Source organism: Salvia splendens, chromosome 11 (genome assembly GCF_004379255.2).
Source record: "Salvia splendens isolate huo1 chromosome 11, SspV2, whole genome shotgun sequence".
In the NCBI taxonomy this organism is placed as follows: Eukaryota; Viridiplantae; Streptophyta; class Magnoliopsida; order Lamiales; family Lamiaceae; genus Salvia; species Salvia splendens.
The window spans coordinates 21,339,996-21,365,827 of NC_056042.1; the positions used below are offsets into that span (position 1 = coordinate 21,339,996).

The 25,832-nt window shown below is 40.8% G+C and overlaps 1 protein-coding gene and 1 pseudogene across 2 annotated transcripts; one reads left to right on the forward strand and one right to left on the reverse strand.

Moving 5' to 3' along the window:
* Nucleotides 1-309: 309 nt before the first annotated feature.
* On the forward strand, nt 310-3,233 carry LOC121755414 (putative late blight resistance protein homolog R1B-16). 2 transcript variants are annotated; one of them, XM_042150715.1, is made up of 2 exons: nt 310-1,095; nt 2,419-3,233. In XM_042150715.1, the coding sequence occupies exons 1-2, from the start codon at nt 522-524 to the stop codon at nt 3,162-3,164; spliced, it is 1,320 nt and encodes a 439-aa protein (XP_042006649.1). In that variant the 5' UTR covers nt 310-521; the 3' UTR covers nt 3,165-3,233. The 2 variants fall into 2 exon arrangements, with proteins under 2 accessions (XP_042006649.1, XP_042006648.1); XM_042150714.1 differs by having other exon boundaries at nt 314-3,233.
* A 2,211-nt stretch (nt 3,234-5,444) lies between these two features.
* LOC121754582 lies at nt 5,445-11,054 on the reverse strand (annotated as a pseudogene).
* Nucleotides 11,055-25,832: the final 14,778 nt, after the last annotated feature.

The window sequence follows — 25,832 nt, forward strand, 5'->3', positions numbered from 1 at the left end:
ACCAAAAAGGGAAACTCCACTAATAAAATTTTGAATGAACAGCATGTTTTGAATTACTGCTATTTTGAATGAACAGTAAGTGGTGTTTGATGTAATCGAAGAAATCCATTTAACTAAGAATATTACCAAAAGTACATTTACTTTTTTTGAAGGATAAAATAAAATTCAATTTCAAAAGGGCTTATATCTGAATACATCTTTGAAGTGTTTTAAGTGTGTGGTTGTTATTCACAAGCACAAAAGCACCTACCTTTATACTCCACTTATTTGTTTTTTGCTAAAAGAAAATTGTGAGTGGAGAACTAAAGAGCAATTATCACTTGTGTTGTGCCTTTTAAACAGTGGAAGCCAGCTGTAAAGATTCATGGATAATTTCTATGAATGTTGATGAGTCCACATCCTTACAATTGCAACATTACTATTATATGTCAAGGAAGTTGTTCCCATGTCACAATTTTCTCTGAAAATTTATCTCATCTTTATTCACACTGCTCATACATATATTCACTTTCAGAGTATTCATGGCGGCTTATGCAGCTCTAGTTTCTCTTATGCATATCATAGATGATATTGAAACTCATCCTTCACCTCCAATTTCGCTTGATAAACAGCAAGTTCAATCTCTCATTGAAAAACTTGTCTTGTTGCAGGAATTTCTAGAAAGCTATAACTCCCCTTTTGCATACAGCGACGAAGCAGACCCGTTGGAGATGCGCATTGTAGATGTAGCTCATGCAGCTGAAGATGTGATCGAGTCCTATATTATTGATACTGTCCAACTTTCTGCAAAAGCAACCAACGACAATGGTGATGAACAAGTCAGTTGCATACACTTGTATCAAGATGTGCAAAATGTGATAGAAGAAATGGATTTGTTGAAGAAAGAGGTGACACAGGAGAAGGTAGTGCACAAGGATAACATGGGTTCTGATGGTGCTGGTTTTAGATCCAATTCCACCGAAAAGAACCATCTCATGATAGGGTTTGATGGTGTGCTGCTTCAACTCCTCAATAGGCTTACTGATGGAAACACCAATCGCCAAATCATCCCTATCGTAGGGATGGGTGGCATTGGCAAAACCACTCTTGCAAAAGGTGCGTTTGAACACCGGCTTATTAAGGATCATTTTGATATTTGCGTGTGGATTACCATTTCCCAAGAATATAATATAGTAGAAATTCTTAGGGAAGTTCTCATTCAAGCAAGAGGGAGCTCGAGCAATATGAATGAGAATGATTTACAAGTAGCACTACACAAGTGTTTATGGGGTAGGAGGTATCTCATTATATTGGATGATATGTGGAGTATAGATGTGTGGGATAAATTGAAGTTTTCCTTTCCTGAATGCAATGAGGGTAGTCGAATAGTAGTAACAACTAGGATGTCGAACTTAGCTGCCCACTTGACTGATTCCTACAAAGTCTGTAAGATGAATTTGCTAGACGAGGATAGTAGCTGGACTTTGTTCTCCAAAACTGTATTTGGGGAACAGAGTTTTCCTACTGATCTCAAGCAAATTGGAAAGGAAATTGTGGGAAAGTGTAATGGACTTCCTTTGGCAATTGCTGTGGTCGGGGGTCTAATGGCTAAATCCAATTTTACACTAGGATATTGGGAGCACATGCTCGAAAACTTGAGCGCAATAGTGAATTCGGAGAATGATGATTATTGCTTGAAAATATTGAAACTTAGCTATAATCATTTGCCAGCCTATCTAAAGCCTTGTTTTCTTTATATGGGAGTGTTTGAGGAAGATAGAGTAATTAGTGCTTCAGAAGCTGTCAGGTTATGGATTTCTGAGGGATTTCTGAAACCAATAAACAACAAAAGCTTGAACACGGTTGCCAAAGAGTACTTGAAAGAGCTAGTTGATAGAAATCTGATTCTAGTTCATGACTTGGGGTTACTTGGGAATGTAAAATCATGCAAGATTCATGATTTATTAAGAGATCTATGTCTGAAAGAAGCTAAAAAACAGAGGTTTTTTTGTATCGTGGAAGAACAGAGTCCTCGAGGAATAACTAACCAGCATCGCATTGTTATTCCGACAAGCACTCCAAAAGAAAAAATCCGTGAAGCCTTGTACTCTATGTCACATGCCCGAACTTATGTACGTCATAAATATGTATATCAAGAATTGCCAAATTCTAGATTTATGAGGACACTAGATGCTTATACTAGCTCATATACTGGGTCAGACAACTTGTTTCCTCTTGAAAATGTGTTTCATTTGGTGAATTCACGATACCTTGCTTTTGGTGCGTATTGGGAGTCTGTGATTCCTTCAATGAATCTCCTTTGGAATCTACATACACTAATTATTGCTTGTCGTAAAGATTTTATTGCACCAATCGAAATTTGGAAAATGCATAAACTTAGGTATGTCCATTTCACTGAATGGAATTTGCATCTCCCAGATCCTCCGAGCATCAACAATGATATAATTATAATGGAGAATCTAGAGGTGCTCAAAGGAGTGGAAAATTTCAGTTTAAGTGAAGATGATGTTAAAAGAATTCCCAATATCATGAAATTGGATGTGATTTACAATGTGGAACTAACTGAGAGAGTGGACTGTGTCAGCTATCTTCAGTGTTTTAGTAAACTGGAATCCTTGACGGTATTCGTCAGGTTTAATGATAGAAAGTGTCCGCTGAAGATGAGTTTCCCACCATCACTTAAGAAGTTACGTCTCACTGTGCCAACTAATTTTGAGTTGGAAGACATACTGCCATTGTTAGGTGCTTTACCACTTCTTTGGAGGCTCACATTACAGAACGGACGCTTCAGAACACGAAACTGGGAAACAATTGAAGGCCAATTCCGGAGTCTCAGGTCACTAGCATTGAGCGGATGTGATGATCTAGAAGACTGGACAGTGTTAGAGAGTTCCCACTTTCCACTTCTTAAGGAGCTTCATCTTTTGAATTTAGATGCATTGAAGGAGATCCCTTCAGAAATTGGAGAAATAGCAACACTCAATTCAATTAAATTGGATTGGTGCAGTATATCAGTGGTGTTGTCAGCTAAACAGATATTGGAGGAGCAACAGGATTTACATGGAGACGAATTAGACCTTCATGTAATCGTTAGACTTCGGGAAAAAGATGAAGAATTGCTAAAGTTAGCCACTTCCAATTTTCAAGTTTCCTCCCTAACCTGATTTCAGCGCTTTTCTTTTCTGTATACTTTCCTCCTATTTTTAATGAATTATTCTCACTCTTTCGCTTCATCTATTGCAACTTTATATTTGCTTGTTAACATATTCTGTTCCATTTTCATTTGGAATTGGGAATAGATTAATGTATCGTGTTCATTTCAGATATTTACCTTCTACATATTGAGTACGTTTAACACTAGACAATTTATGAGGGATGTCAATCCAACGCAAAACTCGCGGGCCAGCCCGAATAGCTTGATAAATTTAGTGGGTTAGGGCTGTAATTTCGCAACCAGAATATAAAAACGGGTTTTGGCATGTTAAACGGTTGGCCCGAACAGGTTGCGGGTCAACCCCACGGGTTGTAGTTTTTTTATTAAATATACTAAGTTTTAGTGTTTTTCTTGCAATGTTGGATTTCATATGCCACAATTTACTTGGTTCTACTCTACTAGCTTTGAAGTTCCACCTTGCCACATTTTTCCGTCATCCCATCTTCTGCTACAATCCGTTTACCACCGGCCACCGCTAAATCCAATCAAAACAGAATTGAGAATTATCCCATCAAAATCTCAATATATATATCGTTTTAACAGTACTTTATGTAAGATATGATTTCTAATTTTTTTAAAGGATATATTATGATTAATGCAACACTAGCTTTATTTCATATTGATTGCTTATAACTCCATTCACTAGGTGACCTTCACCTATGAACTTTTCATACTTGGTCAATATAACCTTTTCACACTCAAATTCTAGTGAAAATCCATGATTTACTAGAAGTGAGCCTGACACCAAATTATTTCGGATGTCTGGGACATGCAGTACATCCCTAAGGGTAAGAACTTTTCCAGATCCTAATTTTAGGAACACATTACCCACACCAACCACCTTAGAAGAGGCTTGGTTTCCCATACGTACTTTTCTACCTCCAACAGATTTGTAGGTAGAAAAAACGCTTCTTTCGGAGCACACATGACATGTGGCACCTGTATCAACAAACCATTCATTTGGATTGTTACCATGGTTCACATCGGAGACCATTGCGATCACCTCGTGATCTTTGTTGTTTATAACAACACGTTCAAATAATTTGCACAATATTGTCTCCAACAATAAGTACACAATTATATTGAACCATATGTGCATTGGTATATTCAACAACCCATGCATCCCAATTATTACTACCAAGTCAAAATTGGTCTTGCTTGTCAACTGACAAACGATAAACACAATTCTCAAGAGAATAGATCTAAAGGAATTAACCATTTCATAGCTCATGAACATTGGTACTGTTCGTTTCTTCATTCCAGCTTTGGTGCTCATGTTTCCTCCAACTTCAATTGGTATAATCCTGTCTTAGAAGAGTACACTAATTTGTCTTGCGATTGTTAGAAATAATGGGAAGAAATTCCCAAGCCGTGTACAGGCGGTACTCTAACTATTACAATCGAAAGGAAACTTGCAGCAAATAGAGGAATGAAAATTACAACGAAAATAAAGCAAACCAAATTTATAAGTCGAGTCGAGGAAAGCCCTCTTTCCGCAAGACAAATTACGCCCCGGCTAGTGCTCACGGAATGGCGTATTGCCCCCAAAGATAAAACGACTTCCTCCTAACGTGTAGAAGCACCTCAAACCCGCTAGGCACCGGCGAACTTGATGGAGTTCCGAGAATCGAGCTATGCAATGCTCCTATATGTGAACTAGGATGTAGAGAGCTAGAGAAGAGAGAAGCTTGTTGTGATGTTCGTTGTGTATTCTACTCTCCCAAGCTCCACCTATTTATAGGATGGGGAAGGCCACCTCAAAGGTCTTGGCATTAAGGGACACCATAAACCAAAATGAGGTGAAAGGCCAAAGGACTTGGAAATGAAAGGCTAAAAGCCATTCCATTTCACACGTTTCCAACAGGGTTATGGTTGAAAATTTAGAACCCGAAAAATCCATAGCCCAAATAGGCAAAAAACCCAAGTGGGTTGGCCCAAACCCGAATGGGTTATCCCGATTGACAGTGTGTATATTTTGCCTTTGAAATTGTTGAGTTTTGATGAAACATTATTCGTTGAGTTTTAATGTTCCTTTTTACATGGATGTGTATAACTCTCAGTTATTACATGTGGAGCTATTGAATATGTGGGAAGTAGGAGGGCTCACATGCAAATAATGAAAGGTTAAGGGAGTTAGTTAAAACCGTTGGAGTGGGAATTCTGTTTCAAGCACACTTCTCATATTCATGTCATTAAACACTACATTTGTGATAAAATATTCTCTACTTACTTAGCTACTGCGATTGTTGTGAGATAGAGAAGAAAGTTTTAAGTGTTGTTCTTGAGTAAATTGTATTGTGTTCTTGAATCTTGAGTTAAAAAAACAAAACCAAGTTATGGTTGTAGTTGCTCTGAGTTCGCGGTTGAGTAAGATATTGCAGCTGTTGATGTCCTTGTGCACATAAGCTGGAAAGTGCAGTTGTGTAGATAATCGAGCCCTTTTGCAACGTCTAGAGCAATGAGAATCCGGTGGTTCCAACTGTGGGCGAAGGCACTCGTCTCTCTACAAAGCCAGTTCTTTAAAGAGCCTTCCTCCATGTACTCATAAACTAGATAGAATACCCCATGATGCTCACAAACACCACAGAGGTTGATCAAGTTGAAGTGGTTGAGATTGCCGAGAATCTTAATCTCTTTGGAGATATCTCTGCTTGTCTTCTTCACAGCTACTCGATTCCCTCGAAGAATCCCATGGTAGATGGACTCGCTCAACCTCCTCTGTTGGCTGAAGTTGTCTGTTGCAGCCTCCAACTCTTCATACTTGTATATTTTCAAACTCTCCCCTATTCCAACAACCTTATCTAGAAAGTGCTCTGGCAACCTGTGCTTCGTTTCCCTCGAGACTCGACCAGCTCTAACTCTCCTAAAATGCAAGAATCCGAGGAGAGTAAGGAAGCAGAAAACTGCCAGAGCAGCACCAGCACCTACCCTCACAGAAATCCATCGAAACGGCTTTGTGTGGGAGAATGCTGCGTACCGAAAGGATGTAGAGAAAAACCATCTCAGCTTAGAAGCTTGAGGTTCTGTTTGTAGAGGAATCAAGATGGTTGTGAAGGGATAAACGATTGGATCCTCGGTAGCAAATCCATTAGCTGCAGCTACACTTTTGGCACTCACATTGAACTTTTTACAAATACTAGCAACAGAATCATGCCATGTTATCAAGAATGTGAGCAGAAACTTGGTGCCGTTCGAGATCTGCTCCTCACTCGGCCTTGGTAAGTCTGGTTTGCAATGGTGAAGTAGGTCTCGTTCGTGGACTTGTAGACGTACGAGGTGTTGGCCTGATAGTACTTCCCAAAGCATGAGCACGTTGCAGGCACGAACACAGCACTGTCGGGAGGTAGGGTCTCAAAGGCCTTGATGTTGTTGAGGCGCGCCAGCTCTTGAGGGTCGGACGAGGTTAGGTTGGCATTGGACGAGGCTGAGGAATAAGGTGGCCGGGTTCTGAACATCAACATGGCTTTGCAAGAAGGCCTTTCATCGTTGCAGCTGTAGAGGAAGGCCGGAGATGGTCCTGGTTCATCGGATGCTTCGCAGTTCATAACCGAATTACCTGAATACTGCTGCTGGCCGTTGGATCGAGATGACGAGGAGGCCAATATTATAAGAAATGGGATTAGATTCTTGCTTATGACCATGTACATTTTTGCAGAGGCTAATACTATATTTGATGAAGAAGCTTAATAGAGTAGAATGGAGCAATTTGAAAATCAATCTTTTATAGATCACCAATCAAAATTGCGGGAAAAGTCAAAGCCAATTTGCTTCAACTATATAAAAGTGATATTTACTAATCAGACTGCTTCAACAACGTGCCTAAACAGTTACTATATGTTCAATTTTGTTAATCAATAACTACATTTATAATCCAACAACCCAAAATGGTTATTTTTGACTTTGAGATTTGAGGCTGCTTCCTAAATTACATGTGACAGATTTGGCATCTTATATTTTAGTTTCATATATCCATTACGTAATTTCAGATTTTGTGATGTTTTGCGTCTGCCGCCCTTCTCGAATCTCTTGATTGTGCGAATCAAACCAACTTGATTCTTCCCACTATTACCTGTCTTCATTCCTATTAAATGTCGATCCTCCTTTCATGAATAAATATCTCATTTTTTTTACCGGCTCATGTTTTAAAAAATTGTTTGATTTCTAAAAAGAAAAAATATTCAAAAATCCTAATTTTAAGTATTCTATGTATAAAATAGATTTCATTTGGATAACGGTATTATAGTATACTGCGTACTTCAGTATACCATAAAAGTGCGGTATAATGCAATAACGGTAACGTAACAGTATAAAAAATTAACCATACCGAAAATTCGATATGGTATCAATATGGTATTTTGTCATATCACAATTTTCGATATGGTATGCGGTATGTCGTTCTCGATATGGTATACCGTACCGACCCACCCCTGTTAAAGATAATATACTGCTCAAATATTTCATATATTAGAAAGTTGATAATTTAAAGGAAGGGATTAAAAAAAAATACTTCATAATATAAGAGATGAAAGGGTATATATTATATGTGAAAAATAAATTAAATTCCTTGAATGAAAAATCACACCATCTACTTCTCCAATCGTACTTCATCCATCCATCAATGAAAAATAATTTTATTGATGGACGGTGGTGAAGTATAACAATTATATAGTCCTCGTCTACTTCTCCGATTGAAGTGTGAGCTTGATAGTCACGAGACGCTTGAAACGCAATTCACACACTTTATACATATGAGTTGAATTCAACGATTGACGTGACAACTAACCATCTTAACGCAATTAAAACAAAAATGATAATAATCTGTATTCTTATAAACAATAGTTTGAAATTGGCAAACTCACAATAACTTAACATTCTCAATCTTGAAATATAGTACTTGTATGGGAAAAGAGAGAGCGGTATTTAAAATTAAGAAAGACAGCAAACAAACACAACTTCGATCATCTTAGACTTGCATCTTCTCCAACTACAGCCAGACATATCAGTAGACCACCAATTTCTGCAATGCAAAATACATAAAAATTACTCTCTTTGGTTGTAGTTATTTAAAAATGGGGCAAACCTGTTGGAAATTGAAATTTAAAAATGTATTACAACTATCCCCATCGATAACTAAAATCAAAGTCTTATGGGTCAAATTTAACTGACTCAGCTAGGCTGAAATGAAAAAAAAAAAAAAACTGACCCAGCAATATATCTGGACTTTAAATTTGGGTCAGGTTCACCATAAAGGATTTGGGAGAGGATGTGGGCAATTGAAACTAAAAAATATGTTACAACTATCCACATTGGTGTACAAATTAAACCGAAATCAAAATATACATGTCTCGATTTCTAACACAACCATTATCTAAAACAAAAAATAAATTGAGCAGCCAATATGTTTCTATGATGGCAGTGTTAGTCTTATTTCAAGTGAAAAAGGAAGGAAAAATGCAACATAAATTTCAAGGGTTTTTTTAAAGGTATTTAATAAGTGAATCCACGCTTATTTATAATTTAGTACTCCTACAAGACTACTTATAAGTACCCTTTATTTATGAAATTCAGAAAACAATAATAAATATATTGAAAATTCTTGTATTTAAAATAAATAACCCTTTAAAAATTGGGCAATTAACTTTCATCTAAATAAATTGAGCAACCAATTTGCTCTATGATGGGCCGGTGTATATTTCAAGTAAAAATGAAGGAATATTTGTTTATTACAATATACTAAAGGATTACATAGAGGTAATTAATTTACATAAGCTTTGTTAATAACACCAATTTCATCACAATCCGACAGCATATAATCTTGGCGGTATTATAGGTTTCAACCTTAGAAAGGGGCTACATATATTTATAATTAAATTGTTAGAGTTTATATGAAGTGAGAAATAACCTTATAAAATGGAGTAATCATTAAGAAAAGAAAGTTGAGTTGTTACCTCAGAATTTGATCATGACTTGAAGATTTGATTGCCGAGTTCATCTTGCTCTTCCTTTATTATTTCAGGCGAATTCACCACAATCATCCACCGTAATTGAGTGAAGTGTGGGTATGTCTGCCATGCATGAAGGAATCGAATCTACCTCAACTTTTGTATGTCTACACACATACAAACTTCAATTTTTGAGATTCTCTTAAACATAGATCCCTCAACATATCATGCATTTTCAAACATGCTAGTTTTCAACTATAGTTGCGTTTTTCAACTATAAGCATATTTCTATCAACAACTTCTTCTACATACTCTTCTGCTATTGTGAAACTAATCCACCGAATTGAAAACGCACAAGCACGAAAATATAACTTGAAATGAAAGAACAACGGGCATACGTGGTTCGGCCAAAATCAGCCTACATCCATGGGAGAACTCGAGCGATTTGTATTAATATGGAAACGAGATTACAAGCTATCTTTCAATCTGAAACTTACAACAAGAACAAGCTCTTCTCACTTGAATCTCCCAAGAAACTCGACTCTGAGATCCACACTCCGAGAAGACCAACAACACCACGAACAAGAGCTGAGACTCCTTCCTTGATCACTGAGATCGCTGATCAATCACAACTTGGATTGAACGATATATCCCCTTAGCTTCTTCATCCCTCACGGTTGCTTTTACTCGCTCTCTCTCGATTGAATGAGTGAAGATTCTGTTATGGTTGAATTGACTCATGCGTGTGTAGTTGTGAGCTTATATACCGTCCTCAACCAATTCTTGGGTGAGAGTAATCCCATGCACACGAGCCCTCATGAATGCTCACGTACACCCTCAACTAAACCCCATCTCATGCACGCCCAATCCGTTGCATTTTGATGTTGTGAGACTCCACACACGTGTAACAAATCTCCACCTCGTTTCCAACATCAATAACTCGCTGTCCTAATTCTCCAACTCCTCTGACTTTCATCTTTTAACAACACTCACCAGCTCCAAGCAATATGCAAACTTGGATGCTGGAATACTCGTTGTTAAAGCGTCAGCCGAATTGTGCTTAGTTGCAATCTTCCTCACTTCCACCATTCCCTTCTTCACCTTATCTCGGATGAAATGCAAACGCACATCTATGTGCTTGCTTCGGTCATGGAAAGTCTGATGCCTCAATAAACATATAGCGCTGCTGCTATCACAATTTATCACCACTTTCCTCTGTATCAGACCCAAATCTTCAAGGATTCCTTGATCCAAAAACTCTCTTTCTCCGCATCAGTTAGTGCAATATACTTGGCTTCAGTTGTGGATAAAGCCACCACTGATTGCAAGTTCGACTTCCAAGTTACAGCCGCACCAAACAATGTAAAAACATACCCGGTCTGTGATTTCCTGTTGTCTCTGTTGGATGCGAAGTCCAAATCACAAAAGCCCTCCAAACTATCCTTGATGCAGTCATTGTTACCTTTATACAATATTCCATATTCTGCAGTTCCACCAAGATATCTTAGCATCCATTTTAGTGCTTGCCAATGCACTTTCCCCGGATTGCTCATGTACCTACTAGTGACACTCACTGCATGAGCCAAGTCAGGCCTTGTACAGATCATGAGATACATCACACTCCCTATGATGTTGGAATAAGGGATCCTCTTCATCTGCTCCTCTTCTTCTTTACTCTTGGGGCAACGAGCAGCTGACAGAACAAACTGCTGTCCAATCGGTGTAGAAACTATTCTTGACTCATTCATTTGGAATTTCTTGAGTAGCATGTAGATGTAATGTTGCTGACTTAGCCATAAAAGCCTTCTCTTTCTGTCTCTAATGATATCTATACCCAAAATCCTTTTAGCTTCACCTAAATCCTTCATCTCAAATCTGCCATTTAGGTCATGCTTCATGGAAGGTCTTGGAAAGGGTCGAAAACATGAATAGAATGCGGATAAAGTTATATGGAATGATAACCGAACTGATTGATTCAGTTAGCAAATGTCGTTGCCACTTAATCAGTACACTATAGTTCTCGCTCTTTCCTCCTTGCCAAAGTAATTTATAACTCCCAATTTTGCACAACTTTAACAGTAAAGCGGCAAGTTCGGGGTCGATCCCACAGAGAAGTTGGTGTGTCGAGTGTGTGAGTAGTGAACAGGGGGGTTGGCTGCTGCCACGCTTTAACTTGGGAGTTTTAACTACTGATTTTACTCTAGGCAGAATTTAAACTAGTTAACTTGCGCAAGGTAAATTTAACTACTTGATCAAGTGACTTGCAGGTGAGAACAGAAAAGTAAATGCGCGGGTTTAAAACGAAAATAACTTGATTAAACTAAAAACTGATTACAGCGTGAAATTAAACTAAGCTAACACTTGGAGTCTAGAAAGCGGTAAACTGAGAAGAATCTCAGCGGGAAACTTAAGTCACGCTAACAGAAATGAGTATTCTGCAGCGCTCCCTTGGTCGCCCTTTTAACTAAGCTATCTAACTAAGCTAGAGAACTGAACTAAACTAAGCTAGAGAGCTGGACTAAACTAAGTTAGAGAGCTGGACTACGCTAGATAACTATCTAAACTAAACTAGACGGAAAGTAAAGTCTACGATTCCTTCTAGTGGTGGCACACCCTCTATTTATAGGCTTGATTCGGCCTCCAGCTGGATAACGATCTTGTCAGGAAATATTCACTCATTCTGAGAATGGGCAACTCATTGATTGCTACGTGCTATTCTTCTAGAATGTCGACGCTTTTTGGTAACAAATTCGTGACTCAGCTTCGTCCTTGCGTCTTATATTCCAGCACGTGTCCCCTTCTAGAACGTCGTCCTTGATAACAGAATGTTGCGCTATGTCCAGCTCATTTCCTCACGTGCTCTTCTTCCAGAAGCCCGTGGTCCCCTCCTAACTGCTTGATCACTCCCCTTGATCAACTCCCCCGATTCTTATCCTTTTATCGCCTTTGTACTTGCTTGATCAGGTCGGCCTTGATGCCTTGGTCAAGTGTTAATTCTGTACATTTAACACTTGTTTTGCGCGATAAACCGATCAAGTACCATATATTTCACCCATAAACCGATGCATGAAATAGGCCCTATCAAACTGCTCACACTTAAAACATACTTGTCCCCAAGTATAAAGAAAAAGAAAAGAAAAAGATAGGGCAAATTTCAGGCAAGGTTTATTTATTTTTTTCAGGTAAAAGACGAAAAGAAAAACAAGACCTTAAGATAAAAACACGTATTCACATGTATGCATTAGACCGAATAATTTTCCAACAATCATACCCGAGGTCGAGGTCAATCCATTTGTCAGTAGCTTGTGTTCATTCTCTTTTGCCTTTGCTTGATCAAGGTGTCAGCTTGTCAAGATTGCTCAATTTAAAAACCACTGTTGGATTCACTCAGTCACTCATTTCTCACCAAACATGTTAGGACTGTTCACTCAGTTTGCCACAGATTTAATACCTCGAATCGGACTGCACAAGATAGTTCCTTAAGGTCTTTGTTTTAAGGTTGTAACGAGGCTCAAGGTTAGTAACATATTAGTGTGGGGTCCTAGGGGTTCTAAGTTCAAAAATAAAAAATTTTAAAGATCAATCACATGAGTCGAAAAGCCAAAGATTTGCCTAGGCTCGCTGGATCAGAATTGGGATATATATTTTTTTTTTCTTTGGTGCTCCTTCGTGGTCAGATTTCGACCTTCAGCCTTATATTATTTTTTTGCTTTTGACTTTCTGGGTCAGGTTACAACTATTTCCTACCCTTTTCTTTTTTAAATCTTTTCATCATTTACATGATCAATGATCATTCCGCTTGTTCTAACTTGATCAACCTGGCTGCCTCCCCCTTTTTCTTGCTATCTCCTTTCGTTACCCTTCATAAACTCCATCTCTTTTACCCTCTTTCCTCATGTGATATGAAACTTTGAATTTGGTTTTAAGGTTTCAAAGAAAGGGAAAGAGTGTATAAGCTCAAATTGGCTAACTAGGGGGTGCCTTGACTAATGAGGCGGGTTTGTGGAACGAAGGAAGAGTACGGCTCAAATGGTTAAGTCCTAATGCCTTTAGTCATTACTACTTGTGCAATTTTAATCTCAATATTAAAAATCAGCCTCTCATAATTTTTTCTTTTGTAAAGATAGTAGAAAGTGTTCTACTTTCGGCTTATAACTCACATATAGAGAGGCTTCACAGTTGGTTTAGAAATTGAGCGTTTCAATCATACTTGCTCATTCAAATTGGTCAAGCTTTTGCAATCAAGTTTTACATGTGAGCATACTGAATCATTTTTCTAACTCTCCCAAGAAGTAATCAAGTCTTCCATTTATTCAATTTCATGCATATTGCCTATTTATTACTTAACTAAAATTTTGATTTTTGAAAATTTTGGCATGTATAATTCTACTGTAACTAACCCGTACCCCCCACTGCATATGAACTCGTCCTCGAGGGGCTGGATGCAGTGGAAAGAAGGGTTAGGCACAGGCAACGGCACGAACAACAAACAAGGAAACTTCTCACACTTAGACCAAGCACTGGGCTAAGTGTGAGATAGTGTCAGCAATCAAAACATGCTAATAACCATATAGAAATAAAACAGATATAGGCAAAACAGAAAACAACTTCCATAAACTTCTCACACTTAGTCCAGACACAAGACTAAGTGTGAGATTGGAGGACACAATTTACACAAAGAAACAAGGTTAAGGGTATAGTACTGCATTCTAGATAGCTGAATCAGGGGAATGTCGCACGCCTTCCTAATAGCCTTCATTTCACAGGCCTTCCTTATTGCCTTCATGGCGTTTGCGTCCATCGGAGCTCCTCCTCCTTGGCTTTTTATTCTTTTTCTTCTTCGCGCGGAGAAGCATATTGGGAACGTTGGTAACCCCCAAACCTTGGTTGGAATGGTGGCCCTTCTTGGGAGGAGGAACGACACTTCATTCCTCCTTCCTCTTGCCCTTGTCCTCTGCTCTCCACTGTCTCGCTTGCTTCTATGGCTGCTCCGGTCCCTTGATTTTCTCCTCATCCACTTGTTGTCTTGAACCCTCCGCTTCAAGAAGCAGCTGGTTCATTGCCTGGTGGCGCGTTCTTCTCGGGATAGAGTCCTCTTCTATGGTCGATGAAAGGTTAAATTCTTCCTCCTTCATCGTAAAGGGGAATCACTGGGACGAGGCAACCGCTCTGTTGGTGGTGGCGGAGCAGGGTCCTTAGACCGAGAAATTTTTGGGCGAGCCTTTAGGGCGGTGTAAATCTCCACGGGGTCGGTGCCGACGGGAAAACTTCTGAGTACGGAGTACACACGCCTTATGTCAGCCGGGTTCACATATTGGAGTGGGCAGATGAATCTAGGAGGCGATAATGGGGTTCTGGTGTTTGGTGGACTCGGTGGTGAAGAGGATCTCTAATTATTATTGTCGAGACCGGCTCCTGAAGAAAACGAGGAAGTATTGGAGGTCTCAAGTTGATTGCCATGCATTTCTTTCTGAATGAAGATAGTACAAAGGTTCTGAAGATAGTTGATGGAAAGTGAGATCCGGAAAACCCTTTTTATACTCAAATTCCGACTGTTGAGATCCCCGCTTATTGATATCTCTGCGACCTTTCGCGTATCGGCGTGCCTTTTTAGAATGTAGATGGCAAAGCTTCCCCGATACGCTTCCTTCCTATCTCCAGAACGTCCTTTCATTTCAACAGTCGGCGTCGCCTGACACCTCTCTACTTACTGCACATGTCTCATCATCACCTGCTCTTATCAACTCAATCACTGTACCACTAATTAAATTCAAACTGCACTGATCACGTGGATGAAAACCATTAAATCTTGATGACATCTCACATAATTCCACTTGATCAGTTCCTTTCCTTCACTTCCGACTTTTGATTAACAAAAATAAAACTAAACGCACTTAATAATAAAAAAAACTATTTACACTAACAAGGATTTGATCGGGTCCCCTTGGAATGTTACTTGATCAAATTTAGAGACTTAGAAATTATTGCTTGATCAAGCAGTCCATCCATGAATACCCGATCACTCCTTAATACCTGCTTCCTGGTGAGTTTTAGGCATGAGCAGTGGGAAGCCTCCCACCTCAGATGCCTTCATTACGTTCCGTCTGGGTAACTCGCTTCCCTCCAGACACTCTGTCCTTCCTACAAATTCTGCTTTTTCATGTGCCTGTTGCCTCCAGCTTTCCTGTTCGCTCTGACAAATTCTCCCTTGGTGGCAGATGCGTTGTTTCTCAGACTTTGACTTGATCAGATACAGGTGCCTTTCAGGAAAATTGCTTGGAATGGCTTCCCTATTTCCTTCTTGCAGAACTCGGTTTAGGTGATCCGCCTCTTCGTTCTCACCTTGTTCCCGATCAACCATTTTCCACTCAAACTCCTATAGAAAGAGTAGCCATCTGTTCAAGTGCGTGCTTGATCTTTTCTCCGCCAATAGGTACTTGTTGGTTGCATGGTTTGTATACACTATTACTTTGGAACCAAGCAGATACTGTCTGAATTTCCCAAATGCAAAGACCACTGATAGCATTTCTTTTTTGGTAACGTCGTAGTTCCTTTGCGCCTGACTCAACGTTTTTGACGCGTAGAAGAAGACATGATTTTTTCCTCGGATTTTCTGGCTTAACACCGCCCCCACAGCACAATTGCGAGCACCGCACATCACCTCAAAGGGGTGATTCCAGTCGGGGGCGCGTATTGTTGGAAAACTTATCCATCGGTTTTCCAGAAGCAGGGACGCGGCCTTGCAGGTAGAAGATAACTTAGATTTCACATCATTCTGTGGAAGCTCTGTCAGGAGCTGGGCTCTTTTTGCGAAATCCTTGATGATTCTTCCATAAACCCCAGCTCGCATGATTAGGGCTCTGATATTTTCCTGGTTGGTGGAGGTTGGGAGTTTTGCCATCTGTATGCACCTTGCCACAACTGTTCGGGGGTCTGCCCAGCTTGAGTTCCACTTCTAGAGTCTTAGTCTGGGAAGATAATGGAAGAGTTGTTCTTCTTGGCTTGACCTCAGAGCGGGGTTGAGTCTGTGCTGTCGATCAAGATGTGATGTCACTCCTCTTTCTATCATGGTGGGATATTTGCACAAATTCAGGCCTATCAGTTCTGCCACTCTTCGCTTGACTTTCTCTTGACCTGGTTTCAGTTCTTCCATCAATTGTCATTCCCGTTCTTGTAGATTCAGTTCGGCCGGTTTGTGATACGTCCGGCTGGTCAGGTCATTGAGGGTAACCGGTAACAAAGGCAAAAGTCGTACCTGCCCTTCAAGTGAGGTGTCCTTCCTTGGCATTCTTCTCAAATGGGCGGCTTGGTCAGGTGGTTTTTCATTTTTTACTGATAGAGTGACTTCTCCTAACTTGGCCAGCTGTGCAGGCTCGCAGAAATCCATCATTGCTCTTTCAATGGTCTGATCATCTATTTCCTCCGTTATTGTTGCTTCAAACCATTCCACTGCTTCCCTTTTAAGCTTTTCATCATTAGTGGACTCGGAGGATGGTTTATTGAAGAGTTCCTTTTCTAGGTGCTCCTGCTCCCGAGTTTTAACAGTATTTAGCGAATGTATGCTCTCGCTGCCCTGTGGCTTCCCTGCAGTTACATTAACGTCGACTGTAAGTCGCTCTCCTTTAAACTCCAAATTCATCGTCCCATGGCGGACGTCAATGACTGTGTTGGCGGTGGATAGGAAAGGTCTCCCCAAAAGGATTCCAATAGACTCCTCCGCTCCTGGTTCCGTCATTTTTATAACAAAGAAGTCGGCGGGATATATGAATCTGTTCACCTTGACGATTTCATCTTCCAGAACTCCTTCGGGGTAAATGCAGGACCCGTCTGCTAGCTGTATTTCCATACTGGTTTGGACGAGCTTAGCATTCTCCAGCTTCTTGTATATAGAATATGGCATAATATTGATGGAAGCCCCTAGGTCGTACATTGCGTGCTTCATTTGAACGTTTCTGATAGAAATTGGGAGCGTAAATACTCCTGGGTCAGTTCTCTTTGAGGGAAGATCACTAGGTTGGATCTCACCGGTTACTTCCTCTGCTTCGACCCTCCTCCTCTTTTCAGCACCATGTTCACATATGTTAGACTCTTCTTTCGCTGTGACTTGATCAAGGGCGCTGGATTCAAGGCCTTTATTAAGACTTACCCTGGATGCTGGGAGACTTGTAGTTGAACTCTGATAAACTCCTTCTGATTTCAGAGAGACTGTGTTAACATTCTCTCGCCCTGCTGGAGGTTGCGCTGTAGCCGGAATCTTTCCATCATTACCTCTCAGCTCGCCTAGTGACATGGCGACCTGAGATAACTGCTTCGTAAGCATTTCTAATGTGGCTCTCTGTTCTTTCTGGGCTTCTTGTTTTTCCCGCACAGCATCATGAGGCTGATGTGGAACCATCATGTCCCCTTGAACTTCATTTTGCTGCCTGTTATTTCTCTGATTAAATCGGCCTTCTCCATGGCCTTGCTGGTAGAAACCGGAAGATCCATATTGCTCTGGTTGGTTCTGGGACAGATGGTTTTGTTGCTTTCCTTGGTAGTACTGCAGGTTCCCTTGGGATTGTTGGGTTCCTCTGTGGTGCTGCGGGACATAACTCACCATTTGATTACTTGGTTGCCTACCCTGGTTGCCATACTGAGGAGCTTGGTGTTGGTACCCCCATTCTCCTTCCTGTTGTCGGCTTGACCAGTTACGCTGTCCTCCACTTGACCAATTCCCTTGAGGTCCACTTGACCATCCTGCGTGACCTCCCTGCACTCGATTTCCTCCTGTGTTTGGTCTATCCAGGATTCGGACTGGCCAGTTGGACTGCCTGTCAGAGGGTTATACTTGTTGTGGTTGGCTTTGATTCTGATCAGTCCATCTCAAGTTGGGGTGGTCCCTCCACGGAGCGTCTCTCTGTCTTCCCTGGATTCAGTTTCCGCTTGTGTTCCAGTGGCCTACGGCATTCACTTGCTCTACCTCAGGGGGAAACTCGCAGTAATAGTAGTGATGTTATTCTGGCTGCGACGGTGGCGGCTGCGGCATATACTGTATCTCCTTTGGTGCAGGTGGTGGCGGTGGTCTCGTTTTTTCTACTGCTTCCAACAGTTTCTTCTCCATCTGCTCGAATCGAGCCTCCAGCTTTTCATCGTTGCGCGCCTCTGCTGCGTGCACTGCTCCTCTCCTGTACTGCCCTCGAGAGGTTTCATACGACCGCTTAGCCTCAATTAGTCTCTCCAAAATATTCTTAGCTTGGCTAAAAAGGGTTTTTGAGAAATCCCCTTGTGCTGCGAGGTTGAAGTCTTTTTTGCTGTCCACCGTGAGTCAGCCATAGAAAATCGAGTAGATTTCCTTCTCTCCCAATTTGTGGTTAGGGCATGCTTGAAGCAGCCCTTGGAACCTATCCCAGTGCTGGCCGAGGGGCTCGTCGTACTCCTGTCTGGCTTCTGTAATTTCCCTTTTTAGGGCACTTGTTTTTTATGTTGGAAAGAATCGATCGAGGAATATCATACGAAACTCACCCCACGTTCTGATGGATCCTTCCGGCAGCCTTCGCAGCCAGATGCCTGCGTCGCCCTTCAATACGAAGGGAATGGCCTTGAGCCTGTAATCTTCGGACGTGGATCCAGCCGGCACGGGCTGAATATCACAGTATCGGCAGAACTCCTCCAGGAAGGCGTACGGACATTCCTTTGAAAGGCCATAGAAGTGGGACAAGACGACCAGTACTCCTGATTTGATGGCAATGGTCTTCATCCCAGGAGTAGCGGTGATGGCATGCGTGGGCTCTCTCTCATCATGAGCATGTAGAGAACCGATCCTCGAGTCGTCGATGACAACGACCATCTCTGCTTCCGTTCGTTCAGGTGGTGGTTGTGTTTCCTGCTTGGTGGCTGCAGCTTCTAAGACTGCTCTGCGACGAGTGGTGACAACGCCGGCTTCCTGGACTCTCCACTGAGTGTTAGTGCTTTTGTTTATCAAAGGGTGATTCCAGTAGTAACAGCGGTGGTACCTTTTCATCAACAGCAGGATAAACAATGAGAAATAAAATTATATACACCTACGCACTACGCACAAACATAAAGTAACACCATGCTTCCCCGGCAACGGCGCCATTTTGGAAGGTCTTGGAAAGGGTAGAAAACACGAATAGAATGCGGATCAAGTTATATGGAATGATAACCGAACCGATTGATTCAGTTAGCAAATGTCGTTGCCACTTAATCAGTACACTCTAGTTCTCGCTCTTTCCTCCTTGCCAAAGTAATTTATAACTCCCAATTTTGCACAACTTTAACAGTAAAGCGGCAAGTTCGGGGTCGATCCCACAGAGAAGTTGGTTTGTCGAGTGTGTGAGTAGTGAACAGGGGGGGTTGGCTGCTGCCACGCTTTAACTTGGGAGTTTTAACTACTGATTTTACTCTAGGCAGAATTTAAACTAGTTAACTTGAGCAAGGTAAATTTAACTACTTGATCAAGTGACTTGCAGGTGAGAACAGAAAAGTAAATGCGCGGGTTTAAAACGAAAATAACTTGATTAAACTAAAAACTGATTACAGCGTGAAATTAAACTAAGCTAACACTTGGAGTCTAGAAAGCGGTAAACTGAGAAGAATCTCAGCGGGAAACTTAAGTCACGCTAACAGAAATGAGTATTCTGCAGCGCTCCCTTGGTCGCCCTTTTAACTAAGCTATCTAACTAAGCTAGAGAACTGAACTAAACTAAGCTAGAGAGCTGGACTAAACTAAGGTAGAGAGCTGGACTACGCTAGATAACTATCTAAACTAAACTGGACGGAAAGTAAAGTCTACGATTCCTTCTAGTGGTGGCACACCCTCTATTTATAGGCTTGATTCGGCCTCCAGCTGGATAACGATCTTGTCAGGGAATATTCACTCATTCTGAGAATGAGCGACTCATTGATTGCTACGTGCTGTTCTTCTAGAATGTCGACGCTTTTTGGTAACAGATTCGTGACTCAGCTTCGTCCTTGCGTCTCATATTCTACCACGTGTCCCCTTCTAGAACGTCGTCCTTGATAACAGAATGTTGCGCTATGTCCAGCTCATTTCCTCACGTGCTCTTCTTCCAGAAGCCTGTGGTCCCCTCCTAACTGCTTGATCACTCCCCTTGATCAACTCCCCCGATTCTTATCCTTTTATCGCCTTTGTACTTGCTTGATCAGGTCGGCCTTGATGCCTTGGTCAAGTGTTAATTCTCCACATTTAACACTTGTTTTGCGCGATAAACCGATCAAGTACCATGTATTTCACCCATAAACCGATGCATGAAATAGGCCCTATCACTTCACCTTCAATATTTCATTGATGTCTGATCCTGTCACCAACATATCATCTACATACAAAAGTAAGAATGCCACTGGCTTGCCATCTCTCTTCTTCACATATACACAGCTATCATACTGCGAGCTCTCAAACCTCATCTTCTTCATATGAGTATCAAACTGAATGTTCCATTGTCTACTGGACTGCTTCAGTCCGTAGATGCTTTTCTTCAATAAACACACCTTGTTCTCATCCCCGGGCTTCACAAACCCCTCAGGTTGCTCCATAAAGATGCTTTCCTCCAACTCTCCATGAAGAAAGGCTGTCTTGACATCCATTTGATGCAATTCCCAATCATTTTGAGCAACCATTGCCAAGAGTAATCTGATGGAGCTATGCTTTACAACCGGAGAGAATATCTCATTGAAATCAATACCTTCCCTCTGATTGTATCCTTTAGCCACTAATCTTGCTTTATATCTGATTCTATTACTCTCTGATGCTTCAATCTTCTTCTTAAAGATCCACTTACAACCAATCAGCTTTTGCATCCTTTTCTTTGTAACTAGAATCCATGTTTTATTTCTGAGCAAGGAATCAATCTCTTCTTGCATAGCCATGATCCACTTGGTCTTTTCTTTCCCCTTGACTGCCTCACCATAGTTGCTAGGCTCCACTGACTCCACCTCATCCGCTACACAGAGAGCATAATACATCAAGCTTGAATTGTTGTATCTGGCAGGTCTTCTAATTACCTCCCTTCTTGTTCTATCTCTTGCTAATTGGCAATCAGTGAGATCCTCTGCCTCTTGATCAGCTTGATCAGTACTCTCAACTTCTTCATTGGATTCATGAAGTCATTGCTCTGATTCTGAGGAACTTGCTTCATCTGAAACTTGACCAGTGTCATGTTGTAGTTGTAGCTCCACCTCAATTGGAACTCTCACCTTCTCTGTCTCAAGATCCTTGTATGGCATTTCCTCTTCTCTGAATATTACATCCCTACTTATCACAACCTTCTGATTTCCAACCTCCATGGACCACAGTCGATATCCTTTAACTCCACTTTGATATCCAAGCATAGCACACTTGAGAGCTCTAGGCTGGAGCTTTCCTTGCTTTATGTGTGAGTAAGCTCTACATCCAAACGACCTTAGACTACTGTAATCACCATGCTTCCCATACCACTTGTAATCTGGTGTCTGGAAATCAATCGAGGCTGTAGGGCACTTATTCATCAGAACTGCAGCAGTAGCAGCTGCTTCTCCCCAAAATCTTGATGGCATTCCAGATGAGATAAGCATGCATCTTACCCTTTCAAGGATGGTTCTATTGGCTCTCTCCACAACTCCATTTTGTTGTGGATTATTGGGCACTGTCCTATGTCGTTTAATGCCTTTGAGCTTGTAGAAATCATCAAATTCATGGGATAGAAACTCTAACCCATTGTCTGTCCTGAGGCATTTGAGAGTGGTTGTTTTCTCCACCTCCACCTCTTTACACCAGTCTCTGAACTTGCTAAATGCATCCGACTTTTCTTTCATCACATATAGCCACAGCTTCCTGGAATGATCATCTATGATAGATAAGAAATATCTGCATCCCCCTATAGAAGCCACCTGTGAAGGCCCCCAAATGTCACTGTGAGCATAGTCTAAAACTGATGAAGATATGTGTTTCCCAACAGGGTATACCATCTTCTTACTCTTGCCAAGTATGCACACCTCACAGTCCCTCGAATTCAACATAGAGGTTGCCTTGATAACTCCATCCTTTATCAACCGATTCACTCCATCCTTTGAGACATGTCCCAGCCTTAAGTGCCAAGATTCTGGACTTTGATGATCTGCAACATTAACTTCATTGGTTATGACAATAGCTTCCAAGTAGTATAAGCTGTGAATCCTCTTGGCTGTCATGACCACCTGAGAGCCCTTCATCACCTTCATGATCCCATCAGCTGATAGAAATGAACATCCTCTCCTCTCTAGTGCCCCCAAAGAGATCAGATTTCTTTTAATTTCTGGGATTAATCTGACTTCAGACAATATCTTGACTGATCCACCATTCATTCTAAGCTTCACATCACCAATGCCCTTGATACTGCATTTGTGATTGTTCCCCAGATACACAGACCCTGATGCCTTCTTCAAATTGTCAAACCATTCAATCTTAGGACACATGTGGACGCTGCATCCACTGTCCATAATCCAAGATTCAGAGATCTCAACATCAGCCACATTCAAAACTTGAGCATTCTCTATTTCTTGAGTCACATCAGCAATAGGAGCACCTGCATCTTCTTCCTTCTTCCTTTTGAGTGCATAACAGTTCTTCTTAATGTGACCCGGGTTCTTGCAATAGTGGCAGGACCTTGACTCTTTCTCTTCTTTCTTGTCAAATTTTCCTTTCTTCTGCCATTTCTTCTTGCCTGCCTATCTATCAGCCACTTTGACATTGAGAACTTCCCCAGCCGAATCAATGGGTTTGCTCACAGATACTCTTTGGAATTCCTTGGACTTTAAGGCAGTTAGCACCTCTTCATATGTAAGTGAAGAGCTTCTCCCATACAAGAGAGCATCCTTGAGTTGATCATAGCTCCTCGGCAGAGCATTCAAGAGCATGATTGCTTTGTCTTCATCCTTTATCTCACCATCTACACTCTCAAGATCGTTAACTGCCTTCACAAAGTCATCCATCTGCTCCATGATACCCTTTCCCTCAAGAAACTTGATCGAGTACAACCTTTGCTTCAAGAATAACCGGTTAGCCAAAGACTTGGTCATGTATATGGACTCCAATTTCTTCCACACATCCGAAGGAGTCTTCTCCTTGCAGACTTCTCGCATTACTCGATCTCCAAGGCTGAGCATCAGAGCACTATGAGCTCTATCCTGATATGGATTGGGATACGACGAAGGACCCGTTGGATATATTGATCCAAGAACCCCACGTATAATGATTGGCAGCGGATTTCCTTGATTGATAATCTGGTTTGATCCACTTCCAGAGCTTGGAAAACCTCGACCCGTTGGCTATGTAATCAGCCAAGAACCTCGGTATGGTTGAACGACACAAGAACTTGCTCAAAGTATCTTGATAAGTTCCAAACAAGTGAAAAACTCTACAAAGAGAATTCAACTCACAAGACAAACTCTATTTTCGTATTTGATCAATGATGTCCTCAAATGACATGCTTACAAGCCTATTTATAGGCTAGAATGGACTCTTGAAAGTCTCATATCATTAGTACAACTTAAGACCTTTAGAATGACTCATAATAAGTGAAAAGTAACTCCTAACTATTGGTGTGACTTTAGGACATCTAAAGTCACTTATTTAACTCAAAAAGTAACTTAAAAATGACTCTTCATTTTTGCTGCTCCAACTTGGACGAAAATGCATCATTTGTCTTCAATTTGGGCCTCCAAAATGTGATATATATTGACTCAAAACTTCATGCATTGGGCTGCCCACTAACTTGAATAATATTCACCATTTGGCCCAATGTTGAATGGTCTTGGAATTGGGCTTTTATTTCATCAACTAAAAGCATCATGGACTCCTTTATCTTCTTAGCTCTAGCTCTTGTAATTGGTCCACTTTGAATGATTAATGGATCCATCTTCTTGTCCTTGTTGATCAGCTTGGGTGTACCTCCATCATTCCCTTCTTCTTCAAGAGGATTCGTCCTCGAATCTAATTCACCAACATAAGGAGATAAATCAGAAACATTGAAAGTAGCACTTACATTAAACTCACCAGGTAAGTCAAGTTTGTAAGCATTATCATTGACTTTTCCAATCACTTGGAATGGTCCATCTCCTCTTGGCTGCAACTTGGACTTTCTTTTCGAAGGAAATCTCTCCTTTCTCATATGCAACCAAACCCAATCTCCCGGCTCAAAGATGACTTGTTTCCGACCCTTGTTGGCTTGCTTTGCATATTGTTCTTTCCTCTTTTCAATGTTGAGTCTTACCCTTTCATGCAATCTTTTCACCATTTTAGCCTTAGCTTTTCCATCAAGACTTGCACGATCTTCAATAGGTATTGGAATCAAATCTAGTGGACTCAATGGATTGAAACCATACACAACTTCAAATGGGAAAAAGTTAGTAGCAGAATGGACATTTCGATTATAAGCAAACTCAGCAAAAGGTAAGCATTCCTCCCAACTTTTCAAGTTCTTTTTAACTAAAGTTCGTAGTAATTGAGACAAAGTCCTATTAACTACTTCAGTTTGTCCATCAGTTTGTGGATGACAAGTAGTAGAAAACAAGAGTTTAGTTCCCAACTTATTCCACAACACTCGCCAAAAATGACTCACAAATTTAGCATCTCGATCACTCACAATTGATCTAGGAACACCATGTAAACGGACAATTTCTTTAAAGAACAAATCAGCGATATGAGATGCATCATCAGTTTTGTGACATGGAATAAAATGTGCCATTTTTGAAAACCTATCAACAACCACAAAAACTGAATCTCTACCTCTTTTTGTTCTTGGCAAACCAACAACAAAGTCCATTGAAATATCCTCCCAAGGTGCACTAGGAATTGGTAACGGTTTGTACAAACCATGTGGGTGTGATTTAGACTTGGCTTGCATGCAAGTTATGCATCTTTTACAAATTCTTTCAACATCCACACGCATTTTAGGCCAAAAGAAATGTTCAAGCAAAACATTCATTGTCTTATGGACTCCAAAATGACCCATTAAACCACCACTATGAGCTTCACGCACAAGCAATTCACGCATAGAACCTTTAGGAATGCATAATTTGTTTTCTCTAAACAAATAGCCATCATGCCTATAGAACTTGTCAAATGCAGCATGCTCACAAGCTAAATAGATAGAAGAAAAGTCCGGGTCATTATCATACATTTCCTTAATCAACTCAAAACCAAGCAACTTAGAACTCAAAGTAGTGATCAAAATGTACCTCCGAGATAATGCATCAGCCACAATATTTTCTTTTCCCTTTTTGTATTTGATTACATAGGGAAATGATTCAATGAATTCCACCCACTTAACATGTCTCTTGCTAAGCTTACCTTGACCTTTCAAGTACTTGAGAGATTCATGATCCGTGTGAATTACAAACTCTCTAGGCCACAAGTAATGCTGCCATGTTTCCAAAGCTCTAACCAAAGCATATAACTCCTTGTCATACGTTGGATAGTTCAATTGAGCTCCTTTCAACTTTTCGCTAAAGTACGCGATTGGCTTCCTATCCTGCAACAAAACAGCTCCTATGCCTACCCCAGATGCATCACATTCAAGCTCAAACATGTTATCAAAGTTAGGCAAAGAAAGAATTGGTGCAGTTGTAAGTTTTTCTTTAAGGAGATTAAAAGCATGTTCTTGTTTTTCTCCCCAATAAAAACAAACATCCTTTTTCACAAT

What these genes read in the sequence shown, in the direction of transcription:
- LOC121755414 (XM_042150714.1), top strand. Translation starts at nt 522, where the DNA reads ATGGCGGCTTATGCAGCTCTAGTTTCTCTTATGCATATCATAGATGAT.